At 45.9% G+C, this 24578-nt stretch overlaps 1 protein-coding gene across 2 annotated transcripts in view; it reads right to left on the bottom strand.

The window, feature by feature from the left end:
• Positions 1-24578, bottom strand: part of BBS9 (Bardet-Biedl syndrome 9) — a 371651-nt gene that overhangs the window by 77933 nt on the left and 269140 nt on the right. For both annotated transcript variants that reach the window (XM_045197407.3, XM_024562968.4), the window contains exons 20-21: positions 19957-20139; positions 4931-5153 (exon numbers count right to left, since the gene is read on the bottom strand). In XM_045197407.3, coding sequence (XP_045053342.2) covers positions 4931-5153; positions 19957-20139 — 406 coding nt within the window. The remainder of the gene's footprint in view (positions 1-4930; positions 5154-19956; positions 20140-24578) is intronic.

The following is a 24578-nucleotide window of genomic DNA, read 5'->3' on the forward strand; positions in this document are numbered from 1 at the left end:
TTGGCCCCAGTTTCAGGTCGTCTTTTTCTGACACTAATTTGTCTTAGACCTTCCATAATTTAATCAATTCTGAACTTTCTATTTGGGGCATCAAGCTCTCTTCTTGTTACAACTGCTGCACTGCCATTTACTGTTACTTTATAACACGTACTCTGAACAGGCAACTCTGACATTGTTCCCTTTGAAAATTTCCTGTTTGATCTTATATCTTTACTCTTCTAACTCTAGAATACGTTTGTTAAACCCCCACAGATACCATTGAGATTTTACATCAGCATTTATGATTATGATTAATAGAAGCTCATATTTAGTGAGAATTTGCTATACGTCAGGCACCTGCTAAACATTTTCCAAGTCCTACTGGGTTTAATTTGGCCAACAACCCTATGGAAAAGTAGCATTATTATTCCTCCTCATAGCTGAGAAAACCGAGAGGCAGACAAGCTAAGACACGTGTCCCATGTCATACAATTGGTAAAGGGCCAAGCTAGCTCTGGAACCCATGAATTTCTGATGCAAAGTCCACTTCACAAGCATTTTCCCATTTTGAAACTTGCTCCTTTAAAAAAAAAATGCACAAAGTATTATATTCTCTGTAGGAGAAATCAATTCAAAATCCACTTAGTAATTTTTCCTGTGGCTTTTCCTATACTGAATTGGTCTAAATTTTCTTAATGAAGGATTTCAAACTTACAAAATTTCAAATAAAATATAAAACCAAAAGCTAAATCACACTGACAACACCAAATGTCTTATCCAGCAGCTAAGTGAGACCTCAAAGAACTAAATTTACATTCTGTTGAAATGGGTTATTCAGAAGTAGCATGAAAATGACATCCAACCCTCAAGGCAAAAAGGTCACTGACTCGTTTAAATATTAAAAAGTGGTAGTTCTAAATAAATCTCCCAAAAGGAGAGAACAGACACCTTAGTCAGACTTATACTCCTTTGTTCTCCTACCCACTCAATATAGTAAAAATGCACAAAATACTAATTCTTGGGTGGTCCACACCGCATCTCGAAATCAGTTTTCTAACCCATACCCACAAAGAGGCTCATCTTACGTCCAAACCTTCTTTGCCTCCTTCCCCAGTCTTGGCTTCCTGTGGGCCCAGGACCTGGCGGTGCCAAGGGAAACACAGGGGAAGCACTGGCCCATTACGACTCCGACTCATTCAGTCACATTGAGGAAATACTCACTTGAGACCCTCGATGAGCCTGGATTGTCTCTGAGCCTGGTCCTCGCCCAGCTTGCTCAGCCTGCCCTGCGTGGGCCCGTGCCATTGGCTCTGCAAGCCCGTGGGACATCACTGGTCCACACCACCTCTTGGTGGACAAAGCATCACCCAGATGACGTCAAGTGTAACAAGGCAAACAGAGAGGGTAACAGCGCCAGCGTTCACAGGGTTCACATGTTTAGTCTCCAAATAGCATGCGTCAGGCCCGCCCAGATATGCATTCAGTTGTGCCTATGTGCTCGAGAGACTCAAGTCTTAGCTAGAATCAGGCCATTGAAATACGGTCCTAGACACTGAGGTCACCAAAGGATGTCTCCAGCAATCTAACGCAAATCTCAGCCTCAAGCACCCGCAGGGATGAAGCACATGACACGTGTATGAGAATGCGAGCCAGGCCACTAAAGGCACTCACATTTGGGTCCTAAAAACACTGCCCATGGCCCTCTGTGACCCCTGCCTCAAGGCAGAATGCACACAACTGAGGTCAGAAAAGAGACATTAATGCCAGTGTCACTCCCCGGCAGAGAGACGTAATGGCAGAGCTTCAGAGAAGGGATGTGTGAGTCTGATGGCTCTGCAGTGAAAAGAATTCACCCAGGAAAGGAGAGGCTAACCCGCGACAGAGAACCTGAGGGCTGGTAGAGGCCAGCAGGAGGGATGTGGGGCCAGGAAGGCCACGGGGCAGTTCTGAGGGGGAGAGATGTTAAAGCGCTGGACGCCAGGGCAGATGCGGATGCTGTCATCGCGGCCTTTACTGGAGCCAAGAAAGTCACAGCCAAGGTGCCGGGCTCATAAAGCCACGAGGCCAGAAAACACCAAGGGGTTCCTATTCCTAGATGTTTATCCATCTGCAGTTTAATAGGGAACATGGTGAAAGCACACATCCCCCTGCCCTTCCCTTCCCTACCAACCACGGAGTCACTTCATCGGCCCGGGCCGCAGTTCGCTCAGCCACTGGGGGTGGGAAGTGAACCCAGATGATTTCTGAGTTCCTGCCCAGCTATTAAAAAAAGATCATGTCTGTGAAAAATACTTGTATGCTTATGTGTCCAGCAATCCACTCATTTCTAATACGCCACTGTACCTTCATGTATTCTGAAACAACTGTTATAGCTAAACTCAAATTGGAAATCGCACAATTACTGGCTTGAAACAGAAATAATTCATAGCATTGTTATCTCTGTGATAATGGTATCACGTCAACTATGGAGATAATAAAAATTAAGCACAAAACAAAGATCTATCGTTAATCCTCATAGCAAAGAAGAGGCTGCGTGAAGCTATTTCTGCCCTTTCCCTCCCACACTGCTGGCCCAGGGGAAGGGGAAGGAGGCCAGATCCAGAACCGCTGACACAGGGGGAAGCCGGCTCGAAATGCGCTGCACCGCTGCGGTCTGTGTGGTCGAGAGGGAGGCCCGGTGGGCTGGGAGACGTGCAGTCTAGACCTTACCCTTCCCGTAACCATGGAACTCTGGGCAAGGTACTTAGCTTTTCTTAGCTCCATTTTCTATTTGTAAAACAGCAAAAATTCGACGTGGTTCTTCAACCTCAAAAATGTGCACGAGTACAGAAACGAGCGTGTGAAAAATCTGAGCGCGAGGGTGGACAGGGCTACTGGGCAGTAAAGGAGCACATCAATGGCAAAGAGCGCCGACGGGGCAGTGAACCCCTCACTATCGTGACTGGTCCGGGCGAGTGAGAGCGTCACTCAGCCGGAGTCAAACAGGGTCATGGGCAAGTACAACGGTGAGTACGACCCTGACAGTAAGGCACAAATGCACACAGCCCCGGTCTCCCCAGCGGGATGAACTTGGCCGGACTAGGCAGGAGAGGCACAGACCCGGTTTATAGACTCCTGGTTGTGGACAAATATATTTTCTATCTTCCTGCATTTATCCTTTCCTTCCTTCTCCTCCTCCTTTCCTCTGCCCCTTCTTTCCGTACAGTTAAAATTCTGCACTGAGGGCTTGTATAGACACAGCCCTCATGTTGCTCCCAAATTTAGTTATTTAAACAAGTGCCCAAAGTCCCAGAAGCAATAAATGTGACTAAGGGAGCATCTACTCTCTCCAGGTGTCCCAGTCTTTGCGCACAGCATTGTCACTGGACTCCTCATGGCTCTTCCCAAAGACACGGCCACAGGGACAGGGGGAAGAGAAGGCAGATGTGCCAGCCACCTGGGGGGCCAATCCCCATCTCTTCTATATATTTCTCCTGCCTCAAGCCACTTTGGTTTCGCAAATGGCAAGAAAGGAAGGAGAGACGTATACTGAATGCTGACTATAGTGAATATTTTCCATTTACTATCTCATTAAGCCTAAATATTTATTTCTTAGGAAAATAATGCAGCAACAGCGGACAGAAGATGGAAAAAGTAGAAGCTGAAGGACCAGTTTGGAGGATGTTAAACAAGGGCAACACGAAGAGGACCTAAATTTTGACAAACTATTCCAACTGTTTTTATGCGGGAAGGAATTTCTATTCTGAAATGCCGAATTAGGAATATTTAATATTAAAAACCATAGAATATAGAACCCCATGACCCCAGACCAGTATTCCATACCCCACCACCAAATTCAGAGGCCGAATCACACAGGTACCTATAACAATGGTAAGAATTATAGCTTGAATTTTCTAAGTGTGTCTCTGTTCCAAGCAACATACTAGGTGCTTTGCAAATATCTGAGGCCCTGGCAACCAGAGGCGGATTATTGTATCCACGTCCAAAGGGAAGAGACTAACCCTCTGGAAAGCTAACTAACATATGCAGGGCCATACAAGTAGCTGGGCATAGAGGCAGGACCCAAACACCGGACCCTCTGCCTCCAGAGTCCGCACCCATTAGATTAGACTTCTTGGGTCTCTGTGCTTGTCTTTTTGAGTTTCTGCTTGCATTCCTTTTACTTGTAGAAGTGCTGATTGAGGGGGAAAGGCAGCAACAGGAAGAGCATCGGCACGGGTGAGGGAGGGCCACAAGGCATGTAAGAAGGAAGAAGAGAAAACCACTTCCCTTACTACAGTCCTTGCTTCTAGAGGAAATAGATGCTACGGCTGCTACATTTAACCAATTCATCTACTTTACTCTCCTTCCTGCTGCCGTGAAGAGACACACTCAGAAGTGGGAAGTCAGGGTGCTCCGCTGCCTCTAAGGGACTGTCTGCCTGTGGGCAGGCAGGGCGGGCCTGGACGCCCATGGCCATGCCTGACTGTCACTCAGGAGGGCTGACCCCTCTCCCTGGGCCCATGGGGGCCTCATCTCCCATTCTCCAGGCATCTTCTTTGTCTCTTCTCCATATTCTGATGACCACAATCCAAGCAAGCAGCAGAAGGGATGGGGCTCATCTGGATAACATTAGTGCTTGCATGATGCTATTTTCATCTAAGAAATGTGGTATCGCAAGATCACATTCAGTTTTATTCTCTAATCCACTTTTTATTGGTGAGAAGCAAAACAAAAGGGATCACACATTTAAAGGCAAGGAGAAGAAAAAAAGGCATACCATTCTAGAAATGTCTAGCAAGCAAATACTCCAAGAATATTTATCCAAGTGGTTACCCTGGGATATCTGAGGAGAAATGTGAGAGCAATTTTCTTGGCTACCATCACTTTAACATCCCAAGCACAACTCCGGACACAGTCCTCTACCTTGGGAAAGCACGGTGGTGCTCAGCGGCACAGGCAGAGTGCTTACCTGGCATGACCATGGTCGGCGGGGCGGCCGCGTCCGCGCTCAGGCAGAGACGCCCACCTTTGGCCAATCTGTCACAAAGCAAGGTGATGTGCTTCTTCAGCCGGCCTGTGTCTTTGGGTTTGGTCAGCTGGCTGCTGAGGCTCAAAGCCTGCTCCTTGGAGCTCTTCGACAAGCAGGTCTTCAAGAGGTAGGAGACAGCTGCATCCACCATCTCTTCCCAGCCCTAGAGGCAAAAACCCATTTTAAATATATGCAAAGATGATAAATGCGTAAAGTAGGCACTTGTCCGTTAACTAGGTTCTAAGATTATCCCAGACCAATCTGGTTTTGAATTCTAGCTCTACAAGCTGTGTGACCTTAAGCAAGTCATTTAACTCCTCCTAGCCTCAGCCTCAGCCTCACCTGCAAACGAGAACATAGACAGTTTGCACCTCCAAGGGCTGGGGTGATCGGATGAGATGGTGCGCGAGAAGCTTCAGCCCTGTGCCAGACGTGAGTAATCGGCAACAGTAACTGTCATCTCAGGTGTAGGTGTGTTTGAAGGCCTGAGGGGGGCACTACCAGGATTCCCTTTCATTTTGCCTTATCTTTCTGCCAAAGGATCAGAGACAAGTCAGGACATGGGGGGGGGGACCTCAGGATATCTTTGGGGGAAACCCTGGTATCTCTCTCAGCTCTTGGTCCCACAGCCTTGGGCTTGCAGGCAGAAACCAGAGGGCTTCTGTGAGACACAAGCCTATCCAGTCCCACCTCACGACCCAGGTGACAAAGAGTAGTACAAAGAGAGGGGGTTCCCCCTTGTGCTAGGGGCAGGGTGGCTGTGCTGCAGTGAAGGCCTCAAGAATAGCACAGTGGAGGCTGCAGTCCTAGGAATGTGGGTGCTGGGCCGTAACCTCGGGGTGCCTGGGAGGCATCAGCACCAGCAGCACTGGGACGAGGAGGCACGATCCTCAGGTAACAACGTGGCGAGGAGCAGGAGGGGTCAGTGCATGCGCGCCCACTGGGCATCTCTGGGGGTCCCAGGGCATCTGGTGGTCCCAAGCAGCACAACAGGGAAGTGTGAGTGCAGTCTGGCTCTCATGACCAGTGTGACCCCACTTGTACCCAGGAGGCCTCGAGCACCGTGGGTCTCACAATCAACCCAGAATTACAGAGGAAGACAGCAAATGAATTTACTCCCACAGAACAATGCATAGTAGTCCAAGCCTCTTAGACATGAGGTGAGAAACCTGAGACTCAGGAAGAAGCCCCAGGAGACGTTACTGTTAGTACCATGGTGCCCTCAACCTTGTCAGCTGAGACACCTTTCAAATAGGCTAATTGGACGAGGCAACTCCTAAATCCAAATGCTCAGTTCAGCGTAGAAAGTACCTCCTGCTCCAAATCCTGCTCCATTGCCTTCTCTTCCTCCCCTCCTGTGCCCACACTCTCAGCGGTCTCTGCCCTGGCTCCCCTCTGCAACGCCCTGTCTCCACTCTGTACCTGGGCAACCCCCACTTACAGCTAAGCTCAGGCCCTGCCTTCCACGGATCGCATTTGTGGGCCCTCTTCGGGGCCCTGAGGCCCCGCACAGCCAGTTCCATCGCAGCACCCCCCCACTACCGGGCTGTGGTCACCAGCTATGGGGCTACATCCCCATGACAGTGCCCGAGCTCCCGGCACCCCAGCACTGTGCTGAGTAAACAGAGGGCGCTCAAGGAACGCGCTTGCTGGACAGAGAGGTGCAGAGACAGGGAACCAGGACCTTACAGAGAGGGGACCTGAGTATCTCTAGTCTAGTCTTGAGGGACTTTTTTACCAGGATTTCTTCTATAATAGCAGCCATCTGCCTAGGTGTGGCTGTTTTCAGGATCCAAAGTTACCATTTTGGAGGCAGTTAATTACTTTCAGGGACATGTGTAACCAGTGAAGAGCTACTCCTATACTGAGCCAAAATCTGCCCCATTGGCGCTTGCTCTACCATCCAGAGCCAGGCCGAATAAATCTAACCTCTCTTCTACATGACAGCCCTCCATATCTGTGAAGACAGCAATTCGGTACCCTCTCTTCCAGAACACACGCCCCCAGTTTCTCCAGCTCTTCCGTACATAAACACGGGCTCAACTTTTCTCTCTATCCCAACCACTTGCCTTTGAATGAGCTCCAATTTTAAACACTTGAAATTTATACAGCTAACTAGAGAATCCCAAACTGACCCCGAGATACCAGGCTGGGGAGGGAACGGCAGTGAAGGACATAGCTGTCCCTCTCGTTTCCTGGGGATTCTCCCAGCCAGCCTGGCCTCTGGTTGCCTCTGCTCTCTGGGCAACTGCACTGCACACCCTTGAGGTGCGATGAACAGACAACTAAACCCCAGGCCTCCTCCACACGTACACAGTTAGTTCTCTTGACCCAAGTGCAAGCTCTATATACACCCACTCCAGAACTTCCGAATGCTTGCCCAGATCAGGAGTTCTTTTATTCTAATGACCCATTACAGATGCCACTGGGCAAATTAAGAAACTAATTATTTTAGATTGATCTTGAAATTTTTTTCAAGAGATGTCAAAGACTATAAAACCAGCTACCTACACCAAGCCATTCGAGAATAATAAATCACTAGTTACTACAAAGATATCTCTATACAACTGCCAAAATCTAAACTAGACAAACACCTAAAATTATATTTCAATAACAATGGGAAGAGGCAAATGAAAACAGAGTAGTAACCCAGATGTCGAGAAGGGGATATATTTTCAAGTCAATTTGGAGCCACTGGCAAAGACTTCTGGAGTGTACCAAGGAAAGGCCCTTTGAATATAATTTGGCCTTTGTGTGCTCTGTGGTCATTTCGGCACTAACACAGTTCCTACCGTTTTACAGACTACTCATCTAAGCAGAGTACTGCTTCCGAAAGTAGGCTACAGTAGCACAGGAGATAACTTACGTAGAAATGCATTCAGCTGATGTAGAGGTACTGCAGAATTTCCTCTCCTACTGCCAACTTGCCGATCAAGTGAAAAACCGTGTCGTGTTTAGGTATTTGGCATGGCTATTTCTTTAATATAATGAGGCTTGATGCCAACACTTCAGAAAGATTGCTATGAAAATACAGGGTCATTATTTGGAGGGCCTGAATTGCTACACAAACTCAAATGTGATAATGAAAAGGAGTGTTTACAAGACAAAAAAAAAGAGTCTTTGAGTTTCATTAAATAAAAACACAATGTGACAATTCACTGATCAAACGTGTAGCGCACCTGCCTGATGAAATGCAAAACAACACTGTGGGAACCTAGAATCTCAAGAGAGAGAAGTACCGTAAAGGGAAGCTGTTGCTGCCACCTCCAACCTCTGACAACCAGTTTAGCTGCAATACAAAGCAACCACGCTGATCCTCCCAGTTTACGCTCATGTTTGCTTGGGCCTGGGCTCCCTCTCTGACCTCAAGATCTATTTGGAGAGAGGAACACAAAGTAGGTCCTTTGAATTACCGTGGAACTTGGTCCTGGGGAGCCACAGTCAGTTTCAAACAAAACAAAACACGAGTGCTGCCCCGCAGAGCCAGTCACCTTGACGGAGCATCAAACCTTCCTCCAGTCCCTCACACCATTCAGTAGCAACTCACCCGAAAATTCAGACCGGAAAATCAAATTGATGATGCAGACTCCAGAGAAAGCTGCTTCTGGGGATGGTAAATTCAATAATTTGGACCAATTATCCCACTGAGACTAACAGGGAAAATTTATAAAAGTCATTTCTTTGAAGGTATAGGAAAGTTAACAAGATAGTAAGTAGCAGGCCAGGATGGATGGGACAGTGGAGGCCCAGGAAGGTGAGTCCTGGTTTGAGGTCGTTGCCCACCAGGTGTGACAGGCAGCACTGGACCTGCGCCCCCTCCTCCCCAGCTAAGGACTTGGGCTCGCTTGTATGTGTCCACTAAGACGCAGCACAAGTCAGAAGACCTGGGCTGACTCGTGGCACCTTTCCTCATAAGCTGCTAGAAAAAATAGTTTAGCTCTCTGGGGCTCAGTTTCCTCACCAGTTTAAAACTAGAAAAATGATTCTCCTTGCCACGTGCTTGCAGACAGAATGAGACATATTCAGCAACTGTAGGTACACGATTCCATGCAGTAACTCTTACTTGTGAGACTCTTTTTATAAGTTCATCTCTTGAGCTGGTGCCCATGAATAATAATAGCAGCAGAAATAACAACATCAGCAACAAGAGTAAAAACTATTTAGGACCTTGTGTGTTGGAAAATGTGCAAAGGATTTCACAAATATTATTGCGACTAAATCCTACATTATCCTATTGGACAGGTATCATAACATGTAAATAAGGCTCTAGCTGTACAGTATTCCAGAAAAATCGGAAGTAGGAGAGGCCATGCGGTCCAGGACCACCCGGCTCCAAACGCCCTGCTCCTGACCCCTGTGCCACAGAGCACTTCTGTCCCAGTTCATGTGCATGTCCATCAGTCCACTGTCATCAGACCACCTCAGGGTCCTTTACCAAACCACGCTTTAGAAAATATGAAAGGTCTTCCCCCAGAAAAAGTATGGCCACGATGAACACATTCACGGAACCAAAATTTAAATCAGTTTCTGTATCCACGTGAATGGTCTGCATACAATTAAATGACATTTTACTGCAGAATCAAAAAGCATTATGATCTGTACCAGTCTGGATGGGTCAAACTTTTAGCAGCCACATCGGCTACTGAAACTGACATCCAGAAATGGCCTTGGGATACCATGCCCCCTGAAAACGTTACCTCTGATGGGTCTGAATGACAGAGGCTCGTTTCTGGGACTCATTATCGAGACTACTTGGAGAAGCCACTCCGACTGTGGAACCACAACACACACGGGATCACAGACCCCCCGAGTACCTGCCGAGCAGAAGTCTGGAGAAAACCTTACTGAAGCCAGGACAAGAGAGGGCCACGTGAATAAACGAAAGGTATCAGCTCCCCCACTGACAATGCTGTGTTCTTAACAATCTCAAAGCGCAAAGAATGGCCGACCTCAGGAAAACGATGTCTAACGGTACAAGAAACCACTGATTTAAGTGAAACAGTAAACAAATACTCCCAACAAAAGAATGATAGTGATTCCATATTTTCTTGCAAAACAAAAGCCGAGAGCTTTCCAGGCTGGGCAGCAGGAAGCCACAGACAGAAGGACTGTGCTATGTTCTGTTTCCGAGATGCAGGCACAGAGATCACTGCCCGATGCCAAGCAGCACAGCTGAAGTAGGGAAATTGCCAAGTGCCAGGAGGAGATGGGATTGATTAATTAATGCAGCACACAGGACTATTGGTAGAGCAGTAAACATCAATTTGCCTAAAATTTTCTGCTAACACTGAACAGAAGCTGTTTAACATCCAGCAACATACGATTCAACTGAGGGGAGGAAACTGAGGCTTCGAGTTTAGTTGAAAATGTTCAGAACAGATATCAGAGGCGCTGCGATGTCTTGGATGACTCATATGCCCCGAGCCACATCAGCACGTGAAGTACATTAGTCCTCGCGAGCATTTTAAGGGATGAAGGGATTCCTCGTGCCACCTGCACGCCTCTGACAAGTTCTGACGAGCGGTCCCCAAAGGAGGCCACACGCGCAATGCAATGCTTGCAGGTCTAGCGCCTCCACAGTCACTGTCGTCCTGGAAGCAGCAGTGTTTTGGTCTTCCAAATGACAAACATAACCAAACACACAAACCCTGAAGCTGAAAATGATGGTGCAGGCACCCAAGGGAGGCTCAGTACGGGGTCTAGTTCACTGAGACCAAACAAGCAATGGGATTTTCAGTTACCCTGGGTAAGAAATAGAATTTGGATATGTGTTACTGAAGAAGAAAAACTTTATTAAACACACTTTCATTTCTGTTTATGACGTTTCAGTAAATCATCTGTAGTAAGCATGGCTACCGACTGAAGGCCAGATTATGCAGTAAAAAAACATAGTGAAAGACACCTAAAGTGTAAAAAGTGATTCTGTGTGTAGCAGCTCCTCGGGTGTGGGCCTGGCCCTTGCCCCAGCCTGACAGGTGCACAGGGCTGGAAGCCGCCGGTCTGAGGCCTCTGCACTGGCTGATGCCTCACTGCACAAGCTGCTTCCAGCACTCCCTGGCCGTGCCTCCTGAGCGAGGCACGGGAGAGCAGCACTCACTCACTTCCTGCTTTCATGGCCTTCCTCTGTTACTGGGTCAGTAGGAATACAAAGGGAAGGCGAGCTGAAGTGCACTCTGAATGGCCAGGCTCACTTTTCTTTGAGGCAGAACCAAGGGTCAGAGAGTGCCGTAATCTGCCAGTGGACACACAGCTAAGTATTTTCCCAAAAAAGGGATTTGAACCCCAGCCTGACATAATATTCAAGTCAATTGATACACCACAATTTGCATTTTCCCACCATTAGCATTTAGGTTGCTTTCAGCATTTCATAATTAAAAACATAAACATTATAGCACCAAATAAATTTTAGGTAACTACTTCGAGTGTGTTAACTTAGACTACCAGAGCCAAGTGTTGGGTTAGTTTTATGGCCCACATTTCCAGAAATAGCTATCTGGAAAGACTATATCCGAAATAGGTGGGTGCCCTGGCTGGTGTGGCTCAGTGGATTGAGCACAGACCTACAAACTAAAAGGTCACCAGTTCAATTCCCAGTCTAGGCACATGCCTGGGTTGCAGGCCAGGTTGCCAGTTGGGGGTGTGCAAGAGGCAACCAACTACTGTATCTCTCACACACTGATATTTATTTCCCTCTCTTTGTCCTTCCCTTCCCCTCTCTCTAAAAATAAATAAAATCTTTTTTTTAAAAAAGGAATAGATGGGTATGTCTATTTTAATACATCCCTGTCGGCACTATTACCAAATTTGGCGAAATCAGTGTTGGTGAAGTACACCTAATAGTCACTTTCACTTGAGCATATTCATCGTGATGAATATATTAAGACAGAAAATTTCTGTGTTTACTGATTGGAATTACAGAGTGTGAATGAATATGTATAAATACAAGTGTGTGGTGGTCTCCCTATCATCTGTATCTCTATCATCTGTGCAGGAGGGATCAGGTTTTGCACTTACAGAACCCAAAAATATTTGAGGTGGGTTGCCAAAAAAAAAGGACAGTGCAAAATTAAAGTAGAATTCTTCCCTTTTAAAAAAGTGATTAAAAAAAACAAACTATAAGTTGTTGAAGGAAAATCTGTAATTGTATAAAATGTTATGAAAATAAATGAGGTATCAAGTAATCCCCAGATACTTATATCTGACTATACGCTTAGTTTAAGCTTTAATTCTGTGGGGAGATAGAAGACTCTATCCTTATATTTATTAGAATACAAGACAAGCACAGGGGCAGTTTTAGAGTATATAATGAAAGCTAAATTATGTCATACCCGCAAGTGAAATTCACAAGAGAATGAAAGCCAGAATAAATAGGGAGGAAATGAAAACTTATCTGGTCTTGAAGAGGGTGGATAGAGGGCTAAATAGAGGACACTATTTGAGGTGAAGAGAAAGGCACTGTCAGCCCTGCTTGATGGAAACAAGTTGTGTGCCCGTGGAAAGTCAGCTTTCCAGAACGAAGCTGCAGGGGGAGAGGGAGGTTTGGGGGGATGGTGCTGGGGAGTCACAGAAAATCACTTTTCAAAAGCAGAGCCACCGGAGCCAAGCGAGTGTAAGTCCTGGCTGCCTGGTTCTGGAGTCCAAGCTGAACCGGGTCAGAGAGCCCAGCCAGTGTGCACGCACACAAGGGACGGGAGGACAGTGGGCGGAGCCTAGCAGAGGCACACAGGGCAGGCCAAGCAAGAGACAGGGGCGGAATGGCTAGTTCAAACGCCACCACAGAAGGCCTGGCAGCACAGCAAGGCCGCAAGCCCAGGGGCTTCCTAGAAACGTCTCCAGTGAACAACAATAACCAGCCGCAGTGAGGGATGGGACCACCACTGGGCGCGGCCCTGTGGGCTCTTACAGACAGAGAGCGCGGGCTTTAGACGAGCGGGTCACTAGGGTCCGTGGCGCAGTTCTAAAAGGACACAGGCCCCAGACACGTCCAAATCGGCTCTTCGTAATTAGTAGACTCAGTCTAGGTTGTGTAGAAGTATTTTAAGGAAACTGAACTAATACACATACACTTGCCGTCCAGAATCAAATGGGCGAGCAGTGTGGGGATGGCGCGGGTCACTGTTTTCCTCACGGTGACGGTGTCGATTTCCCTTATTCACTTGTTCATATTTAACTCACACCTTATTTCAAAAAGGACTTGGGCTGGCATGCAGGAGAGTGAAGCTCCAATTAATCAATTCTGTGCTCAGTTATTCAGTCTCTTTATTCTTAAATGCATACGTAATGTTAAATGGGCCCATATCTGATACATGTGAGCAAAGTTTAAAAAAAAATCACACGTCACCACTTGTACATTGTATTCTACTTGGCTCCAATTCTGATGTATTTCAACTATCTCAATTTTAAAACAGCAAGCAAGTCACCAGGAAGGCTCCGAGATACGTTCTATAAACTCTGATGGAGTAGCATCAGAGTTGCATCTAACCAGCAACAACACAGAGAGTGTGACCTTTGCGAACATAAAACTAATTCTCCTACGTTCATCTTGCCGGCCAGCATCATGGGAACTACCGAAGTATTTCCTGCCTGCACCGTGCTCCCACAGACAGTTACAACTGTGAAGCTGCTCTGACACTCAAGGAAGCTGGCTTCACACTGACAGCAGACTTCCTCCTTCTGTTCTCCTTTTAAGACGAGTCACTACTAACAGTAACAGCCAGCCATCTCCGTCATCACTCAATCCAGACAGGCGGCACACAATGGCCCTTGCATCAGATCTGACCTGTGACGTAGAAGGCTTGAAACCTTGTCAGTGAGCCTTGATAAGTCCCGCCACACAATAGTGTTTCCTATTATAAACATCTGTTTTCTCACGCGAACCGTGCTGATCGTGTTAAAAATAAGTTTTTCTTTCCCTATCAGTTGGCAGAAGGAATAATCCATCAAAAAGTTAGGCTGAAGGTGCAAATCTCCATCTGAACTTCCCCAGGGGCGGTTAAAGTTCAGTGCTAGAGAAGGTAGCTATTACACTCTGAAGAACACCGTACAGCTCCCCTCCTGCACACTGTGGGTGATGGCTGCTGAGGACAGTGCCCGTGCTTTGAAAGCTAATCGGAAGCCCAAATGCTATGCGATGTGCCCGTGTGCCTCCACCTCTAGGCCTGTATGTAACCGGGTCCCCACCCAGTGCACAGTTGCCGCATCAGTAGAGCTTCCTCTGGAGACACGTGGGGACAAACAAACATTTGGAGCAAAAGCCTGAGAGAGCCCGTTTGGTAAAACTGATACGGTCTCTCCTCGCTGCCTTGCCATCTGCTGCACTTTGTGTCAAAGAACCTTAGTCATCTAAGCTGTTTACTAGGAAATGAGAAGCAGGTCCTCACAGAGATCAGAAAGGTCAGAGAGAAGGCATCTGCATACCAGCCCCAAGCGGTAGTGCTTCCTCCAATGCTGAATTCCCGAGGATTATGAGGCCGTGTGCAGGCTCGAGAGGAAAGGGTCCGCGACAATGACATGGCCCGCTGAGGCCACACAGAGGAGGATAGCAGTTTCTTGCCTTCCCTCCATGCAGATGCGTCTGCCCCTCCCCCCAGAAACCTCCCGTCCCCGGGGCAATGCCTGCTTACTGTGCACAGGACCAGGCTTACCCCAGAACACCAGAAGTCAGGGCAGCCAACGCCAACACCATGGCAGAACTACACGCCGGTTCCTACCCCACTTCCTCCCTTCGCTAAAATGTGCTGCAGCTGCTCTCACAACTGACAAAACCCTTTCTCTCTTAACAACGGCTGGCATGCACCCGAATTTTCTGCAACGATGAAAGTGTTCTATATCTGCACCGTCTCATGGGGCCAGCACTCACCACTTGTGGCTGCTGAGTAATTCAAATATAGCTAGCGAGACGGAGGAACTAAATTTTAATGTTATTTCACTTTATTTAAATTTCTATTTAAATAACCACGCCTGGTAAGTGGCTACCATTTTAGGCGGCAAGTATGTTTACAGCTGAATATGACCCGCATTTGTCTGCTTGTGATGTTGAAGGAAATCCACAGACCATGCATGCGTTTTGCCTATGAAGGTATCCCGAGTGTTTAGAACACTGCCTGACACATAGTAGGTACTGAATAGATGTACATTAAATATTATACCACATGACTGGATAAAAGACTGGTCCTACTCGGCCAATCCTGAGATATGTACGGTTTCACAGCTTTGGGGTTCTGCATAGCAGCATGGGAGGGGGTGTATACAGTATCACAATTAAACACGCTCTCACACTCGAGCCGGCGACATAACCCGCACTGCAGAACTTCTGTAGCAGAGTGTCAGGAGAAGCAGGTTTGGGCTCTGCACTGAGAATTCAAATGCTCCGAAACATCCTCAGTCCCTAACCGGACAAGGAAGAAAACTCCTTTCAGAATTACCCTATCAGGTACCCTGACAGAACATTATTTTGGGCATATTACCGAATCCGCTATGGGACTGAGGTTAAGAGCTCTTTTTGGAGATGCCAAATAGAACATTTAATGTTTTTCTTAAAGTGAAAGGGAGTATCCCTACCAAAACACATTTAGCAAATATAACTTTCAGCACCTTAAAAAAATCACATATAATAGTCTGCAATACCAACATTTATTTGCCCCCAAAATAGTACCAAGAAGTGGCAAAAATGGAGAAGCATTACTAAAGAGAGAGATGAAAGAAAACGTGTTCTGTTCCAAATGGGATGGCATTTTTCTTTAAAAAAATACTGATAATATAGCACAAAGAACATTACTTTCATTAGCAATGAAAAAAATACTGATAATATAGTGCAAAGAACATTACTTTCATTAGCAGTGATAAGTTCTGAACACTTCTGCTTTGCAAACCTAATGTCATTAAGAAGAGAATATTCCAGAGTTGGCTACAGCACTTGGCCTGCCTTGGAACACACACCGTCTATGTGAAATACAACTGACCATTATGTGGTGCTGTTCAGAACGCAAATAAAACATCTTCTGGGCACTTTCTTCCACCTCTCAATACTTCTGGGGACATCTGACCTTGAACGCAGAGTCTCTGCTGAAAATGCCGTCCACATGTCTACAGCTCCCCCCGTCACACATACACTCTGCCATCCACCCTCAACCAAACCAGCTAAATTACATTCAGATTTTTGTGGTATCATAATAACTTCAATATGGGATACATTTTCTACATTCTGGTCAGAGACTCCTTTCTTCCCCGCCTCACCCTCCTCCAAGTTATTTCAGGCTTGCATATTTCATTTTCACATCTCAGCGGGACACCCATCACATAACATTTATTTGTGAGGTCTAGAGGCCTAATGCGGGGGATTGCGAACTGCCGTGTCAAAACCACACACTGCATGCGTACGTCTTCAAGAATGAAAAAGGATTCCTTTTTTCTCGAGATATATAAGCTGTCTCAACAGTGTAAGTCTGACGTCGAATGCCACAGCCTAATTAAAGATGAAGGGCAGAACAAGTGATATTAAAATGTCTTTATGGATTCATTCTTCTCCAAGTTATGTTTTTATCCAATGTCTTGTCTCATTAATGACTTCAGTGGACATAATGAGTGTACACACCTTCTAATCCCACCAAATTCAGAAGAGTTGAATGAATTTCCCCTGCATGTCCATCCACCTGCCTACAGGGATGAATATACTTATACTCCTAGTAAAATGAGGCTGCTCTGAAAGATCTCTAGAGTCGGAAATCCCACAATCTCTCTTGGGATGCACTTCCTACGTTTGAGAATGCTTATCTCTAGGAAATTCTTCCTTTGGATCTAAGCATGCTTCAGGAGCAAGTGTGCTGTGTAGCCACACTAGCCACACAGGGGCCCCTGCGTGCAAGGGCCCCACATTGCTTTCATGCCTGCTGTCGCCATCTCGGAATTCTCAATGATTTTATCTCTGAACTTGTAAGTGAAGTCTGATGAGACAATGAAGGGAGTGTGAGAAGGGAAGCAAACATGTGCGCACCCACCTCCTCTCTGCCCTATTCACACACAGCCTCTTAAGCTCCGAATTCCTGTGGTCCCGGGATGAATGGGAGGCTCAGAGCAGGTACGAGGAAGGCAGGTTACACCTGGACAGATAAAGCAGGGGCGCGGACAGCCCCAAAAGGCTTTTCATTTGAACTAGACTTGTTTTTGAATGAGGAAAGAAGGCAATAGATTCAAAGAAACGGGAGTGACTAAGGAAGCCCATTTTACTCCTGCTACTTCCCCGTACTGTCCCACCACCACGCTGCAGGGATGGCAGCGACAGAGAGCCCCTGGGCTCTTGGTCCTTCCTTCCTCTCAGGAAGCGGAAGGTAGAAAGTGTGGGTAGGTGTGTGTGTTGCAAGAAGTGAAGTGCAGACAGGATTTGTGCAGATGTCACAGTTCTGTGAGAACAAAACAGATACGCATGCATCGGCTGCGAAATGCAAATGGTGTTATTATGATGAGTCCGCAAATGAGTTTAATGCTGTTCTATCTGTATTAAAACTGGCATTGCCCACTACAAAGATGAATGGTAAAATTCATGGTAACAATTTAAATTTTTAATTTTTCTATATTCAGAACATAAAATAGCAAATAACAACACCATGATGAGAGAGATAGGCTGTGCAAAGTACAAGCTTTGTTTGTAGAGCCTGTTTTAACAGCACTTGAGCCCTTTTCCTGCTTTTTTGGAACAAGGGATTCCATTTTGCAATAGGCCCTGGAAATTACACAGTCCCCCCCCCTGCTCCCCACGCTCCCAGTCACATCCACTGCGTCCATCCTGCCAATCACCTCTTGCCATTCACCCAACCAACACTGACTGCACTATGTGAGGAGTTGTGCCAGGCTCCGAAAACACTAAAATGAGTCAGATACCATTCCCACCCTCCAGTGCCGTTGAGGAGATAAATAACCACGGAAAGGGAATCATAGCTACCTTGCATGACTTCAGTGCAAAATGTAAGCAATATACACGAACTGTACAAACCACTTCCGATCATGATTAAAACTCTGTTCAGTTACCTCAATACGACGTCCCGGGGTGGGTCCGAACACTGTGTCCCTCCTGAGGCTACAGACGCAGGGATTTAGACCAGTTAGAAACTTGCCCAGAGGGACTTGGTCATTGAGTGGCCAATGACCAGGAACTGAGGCCACCCCAGTCTTCTAAATCTGAGCTCATAAGAGAGTTCTTAATAGTATAATTCTAACCACTGCATTCTTAATTTTCCACTACAGTCACACCTCGGTACGCGTGGGCTTCAGAACTCGTCACACCCTGGACTCATCGCATTTTGACAAGAAAAAAGCGTTTCAGCACCCGGCGCTTGCTCGGGACTTATTTCACTTGCTAGAACTTGTATGAGTCACGTTGCTGCCCCACAAGAAAAAAATGCCTCATCGCTCAAGTACTCATTGGTTTTGGCACTCGTTACGAGTTCCGGAATGAATTAACGAGTACCGAGGTAAAATTGTATTATATTGTCAACATTTCCACTTTCTCACAGGTCATTTTTAGCTGTAATTTTATCTATCTAAAAAAAAACCTGTACTCTTAATTTTTTCCAAATTATTTATTAGTATTTGATTTAGGATATAAAATAAAGGTTGATTTTTTTAATCGGACAATCTTTTGACACTACTGTAGAAAATTAGATTCAACTGACAAAGTCTGTTATTTTCAAAATTGTGTTCATGATCTTGTTTGCTAAAATTCAGTGTACTGGTCAAAAACATGTACTGTAGGCCTGGCTCCAAATCCTGGCACCCCGCAATTGGTTTCAGAAGGGGACTTAACTCTCAAAGCCTAAATTTTCTGATATGAAAATGAGATGAAAATAGCACCTTTACTACCTTATATGGACATGTGTAAATTTAAATAAGGTAATCCTTCTAAAACATTTAAAGTGACACCTGGTACCTAGTAAGCACTCAAAAATGTATTTTTAGTACAGTTATTTTTAGTACCATGTTCTCATACCTGTGCTGAAAAAAAGATCTGAAATGACTTTTTTTCTTGATATGGTTTCCAGCAATACAATAACTAAGTACAAGGGTCTCTAATTTCCAAAAAGTCTATTATTTCTTTGTAATAAAAGCAGCTGGTGGTCATAGATACCTCCACAAAGCAATGGATTAGAAATATTTTTATTTAAGTAATCCTTTACCCAAAACTCCAAATACAAACCCCCATTTCCCCCCTTTTCATTCCAAACTGCCTATTCGAAGGGTCAAGGGCAAACAGGAGTTTATGAACCGTATATAAGGAACGACGTGAATGTAATGAAATACTCCTGTCATGCCGCACGGCTGTCTCAGCTGTCTCTAACCCCTGAAGCGACACTTACATTTGAGAACACTGGGCAGGGTAAACGGCTGGCTGTTTTCTCCGGCGGGAAAGGAAAGAATGAGCCCACCTGAAGGTGTGCGGCCGGCACACGGGCAGCAAAAGACTGTTTCCCTGGCTTCTCGGGGGCTGGAGAGCACATAAAATAACTGACTGGGGACCACCTAAAAATGGGCTATATGCCTATTTTTAAAATAGCTCTAGAAAAAGAGGCTTTTATTTGACATTTTTATAATAATTTAAAGGAAAAAAACACAGAATTTGGGTTAAAAAAATTAAAAAACTCAAGCCACTATGTGGCACCTTGAAAAACATGACGGCCGTGCGCCCTGGCCAGGCGCTCAGTGTCGGTTGGGGTGTCGTCCCGTGCACCAAAAACAGGCAGGTGCAATCCCCGGTCAGGGCACACACCTAGGTTGTGGGTTCAATCCCTGGTCAGGGAGTGTACAGGAGGCAACTGACCAAGGATTCTCTCACTCTCTCTCTCTCTCTCAACCTCTCTCTCTCTCTCTCTAAAAACAAACCGACAAGCACAGCCATGATAGCCATGTGATATCTTCCTAAAAGTACACTTTTTCAATAACAATGGCCTTTCCTACTGCAGACTGTGGGTCCTTACCAACTCTTGAGTGTCCTGCTGCAGCGGCAGAAATGCAGCCTCCAGAATCGCAATCTGGTCCACACTGAGCTTCTGCCATAGTCCGATCAGCAGGATCATCAAATGGGTGGCACTCTTCAGCCTGGCGAGAGCCTGGAACAGACTGTCTTGGTTTTCCTCAATTGCGTCTGCTAGAGCGATTATCTGCAGAAATCACCAACTTCGGTTAGGGATAATTTCACAATTCTTGGGCCCTCCACAAATTACAGTTGGCTCACTCCTGTTTTTCTTTCAAACAGCTTGATGAGCTTTGTCTCCCCAAACACAAGCTATACTGAGTAATAAAAGAGTTATCACTCATCTTCACTTCCTTCTGTGAAAAATATGGCCAAAGTAATTCCAAATCCATATGGCCGAGAGATAAAAAAATATCCTTGGGATCAGCTTAATGGGGACATTGTTCAGTGTTGCTTCAGCACGGAGACCTTCTACAATACGTGATAATATAAGTAACCTCTAATACAGTTAAAATAGCCTTTAGCTGCAGAGATGGGTCAACTTAAAAAATTCTTAACAAAATAACTGCATTTGCCTCATAATTTAAAATCATAAGTTCATTATACCCTTTTCAGAAAATAACTATCTCCCTCTGATGATTATTCTTTATCCATGTCATAGTTGGAATATCAATATTTTTTTATTTTATCCAAAAGGTAGATAATGGTCAAGCACTTAGCCAGTTGAGTAATGTGTCATTTTTTAAATACAAATGTCAGGCACCAGCCTACAGGGACCTGAAAGAAAAAAATGTTTAAGGTGTGTTAGCTTTACAATGCCAAATCTACTTGGGATAAAATTGGCAGGAAGGAGTAGAACTGCTTTTTTTTTTTTTTTTACCCTCTTGAGTAGTCCTGTGGAAAAAAGAACTAAAGCACCAATTGGATGGGACATCCAAGACTGCCCATTGGTGTTTTATTTTATTTTAGTGTCTTGGTGAATTTTGTGCTCATTAAAAGTAATGAACTGAATGGCCCAAGGGCCCAAGGCGTCAGACAGCCCCCAAGATGGGAACAGCGAGAGTCAGAGCAACCGGAGCTCCTTCCTGCAGGCCCACCAGCTTGAGGAACTAGAGCTCAGATGAGTGGCTGAAGTCTAGTGCAGATGGTCCATTCAGTGCTGGCCCAAAGAGCTTGTGAAAACACCATCATTTGAACAAGTAGAATCTACAGATTCTCCCCAATTCCTCCTCCCAAATGCCATGGGGGGAGTGGCACTGTAGGGGGACAGTCCTCAAGAGTGTCTGGGAGACACCAGAGCAGAGATGTAGGTGAGCGAAGGACAAAGTGAGCAGACTGGGATTCTTTGCCCTGTGGCGCAGGGCTTGCAGGAGTTATGAAAGGCCATCAGTTCACATCCAGCTCTCCTGGGAGCCCCAGGAGTTTGGACCAAGGTCAGCAGCACAATCAAGTACACTGTTTACTGTGTGCCTAGCACTGGGCTGCTTTCCATTGTATTCAAAAGACATGCATGATATCCTGTAGCCCATGAAGATCTTGTAATTTTTTGGACAGAAAACATACATACACAACCAATTAGTGGAAAGAAACATTACTGTAATAATGCCCTAATTATGCAGAACAAAAAGTGTGAAAGAAGTTACCAAAAGGACAAATTATTATGGGCCAGAGTTAATATCCCCAGGGCCTTTTTTACTCCAATGAGGCTTGGAACTCATCCCTTGCCCATTACTCCCAGCAGTCCCCTCGAAGAGACAGAAAGAGGCCACTTTCCTTAAACCAAAACACCTGGAATCATCTGTGTCCCCCACCCTCCCCACGATTACAGCTGACTCCTGTTAAACTCTAAATTTATATATTTTTCCCTTCCTGGGAACATTACCAATTAAGCCTCATTGCGGGGGTCATGGTATTATAGCACAGATGCTTATTGTCAATAAGCCCAGATCATACAAAGATCAAGGTCATGTACACCTCCTGAGTGCCAGGTATGTGCAAAAATGTGCAGGAAGCACTATAGGGAATTCAATGGAGACAGATACCTCCACCTTCAAAGAGTTTACAATGGAGAAAGGAAAACAGGTCAAGGAGGCAAATGTTGAGCATGCAGGGAAGGCCCCATAGACTGTAAAGAAGAATGCCACTGACATTAGGGTTATCGTGAAGAATAACCCGTCCAGTGAATTGGGCATCGACTGCATGCAAGCATTCTGCTCTATGCGTTCGCCCATCACACCTCCGCTGTGACTTAGTTGGCATGATCTCCTCTTTGCAGATGATGCCCCTGAGGCTCAGCCCATGTAAGGCATGTGCCGGTACTGCACACAGGGCGTGCAAATGGTGCCTTTGCTTAGAAGGGCTCCGTGCCTGGTTTAGTGCCTTCTGTCCTGGATTCATAATAATTTCATTTCCGAAGTTGTGCTTTGTAAGTGAGGTCAGCGGGATAATGGAACGTGCACACGAGCAGAGGAGACGTGCTCACTAGCTGCTAGAGTTACATGCTCTTCTTAGATTTGCACTTACAACTAGCACCACATAACGTAAAGATGAATGGCCGAATTCGTACTAACAATTTAGAATTTTAACTTTCCCTTACTTGGAATGACATGAGCTAGAAAATATTAGATACCATCAGCAGGTGTGAAAGGGAGACCACTGAAGAAAGGGAAATGCTTTCTACTTTAGTAGCTGTTTGAACAGCACTTTCTTCCTGCCTGTTAACAAGGGTGTGCTTTTTCATTTTGCACTGAGAACTGCAAATTCAGTAGCTGGCTTGACCATCACCTAGTGAACAAGAGGCCAGGATTCAGATGTCGGAGTCTCTCACGCCCCAGCCTGCAGGAGCCCTGAAGTCCCTCACAGGTGTAGAGAAGGGCCCTCCTACTATTGAATGGGCAGGGCCTTTGAGAGGAAAGGTGGAGGAAGAAACAGCCAGCTCCAACCGGCTCAGGAGGAAGAACCGATTGTTCAAGTTTCAGAAATTTGGTGAGCCAGCTGTTAAACATGGCCACTATGAAAAATGAAATTACATAAATTTAAAATTAAATTAACTACATTAAAACAAAGGTAATACATACTCAAAATTACTTCCTAATTACTTGACTCTTATGTAGGCCTTTGAGGTTATTTACATCTATTATCCCCTACAGGTCGGAAACAGAAACGGCTACTGTCCATTTTTTCCCAAGTCTACATTCTGTGACCTCAAGCTGGTCACTTGAAATTGGCCATGGTGGAAGTACTTGCCACACAGAGGTGAACAGATGCCTCAAAGGGAGCTGTGGCTAAGTACTCACCAGCACGCCACTTAAAAGAGGTGCCTGAAATTTGTCCTCAAGAATAGATACTGGATGTGGGGGCCTTAAAAGTGAAGGAAATGCCCTGGCCAGGTGGCTCAGGTGGTTGGAGCATCATCCTGTGCACCGAAAGGTTGCGGTTCCATTCCCAGCCAGGGCACATACCTAGCTTGTGGGTTCGATCCCCAGTCAGCTGTGTATGGGATGTAACTGATCGATGTTTCTCTCTGACGTTGGTGTTTCTCTTTCTCTCTCTCTCAAGTCAATAAACATATCCTCAGGTGAGAATTAAAAAAAAAAAGTGAAGGAAATGACTTGACCAACTGCATTAAAGCGGGAACGTGAGGCTGCTTGTTTGGAGAACAAATATTCCAGTCAGGGAACAGCATTTGATGAGCCAAAAAAGATAATGTGGGCAACTGCTGTGAAAGAACCACAATGTCAAGGTGAAGAAGATGCACGTAACGCTGTCGGCACTGGGGAGCTACAGAGGGTTTGGAGTGCGTGCTGCACCGGATGGAGGTGACTCTCGGAGCACAGTGAACATTCGGGGCATTTGCTGGGACTTAGGAGAGGCGTGTGTGCATGCTCCTCGCTACCAAGGGAAAATTCTTACTAAATGTAACAGCATGTCAGTTCGGGGACCCACCCAACTTGCTAAACGCAGCTGTGGTGGAGGAGAGACTTCTCAGGGAGAGAGCGGAGCCCAGTCTCTTTCCTGAGTGGGCCCCACAGCGCCTCAGTCCGGGAGACGCACCATTTCTCCAGGTCCCAGTCTCTGCCTGGACAAGTTTCTATGCCATTGTGGAAAGAGTCTGCTATCCCCAAATGGTCACGGGAACTGGAAAGAAAAGGAATAAACAATTCCTTATGTAAATTACCCCCAAGGAAAATCTCCCTGACCCACTGGCCAGCATGAAATACTAAACAGATCTCCATGTTCTCCATCTGGTTGTACACGTAACAGCCAAGTTTACTTTGTCCTCTACGAGAGCCAAATGAATGTTGCAGAATTAACACAATAAAAAAGGGCTGGAAAAACTGGACCCATCAGGAGTCAGATCTGACCAAGGTCTAGAAGATTTCACAGCTCACCTGGAACTGAGAAAATGAGGCCAACCAGCTGTAGGACTTCAACGTGAGGGAGGGGGATCTTTCCGAGCTCATCACGGGCTCTGCAAGATGTGTTCCCTGGTATTCAACGGAATACAGCAAGGGAAGGGCTTAGGAAACAATAAATACTAACGATTTCAAGCGCATTGTGTTGATGGCCTTTGTTTTGCTTTTTCAAATTGAACATTTCCAAATAAAATGGAGACCCCAAAGGACA

This window comes from Desmodus rotundus, chromosome 6 (assembly GCF_022682495.2).
Source record: "Desmodus rotundus isolate HL8 chromosome 6, HLdesRot8A.1, whole genome shotgun sequence".
Lineage (NCBI taxonomy): Eukaryota > Metazoa > Chordata > Mammalia > Chiroptera > Phyllostomidae > Desmodus > Desmodus rotundus.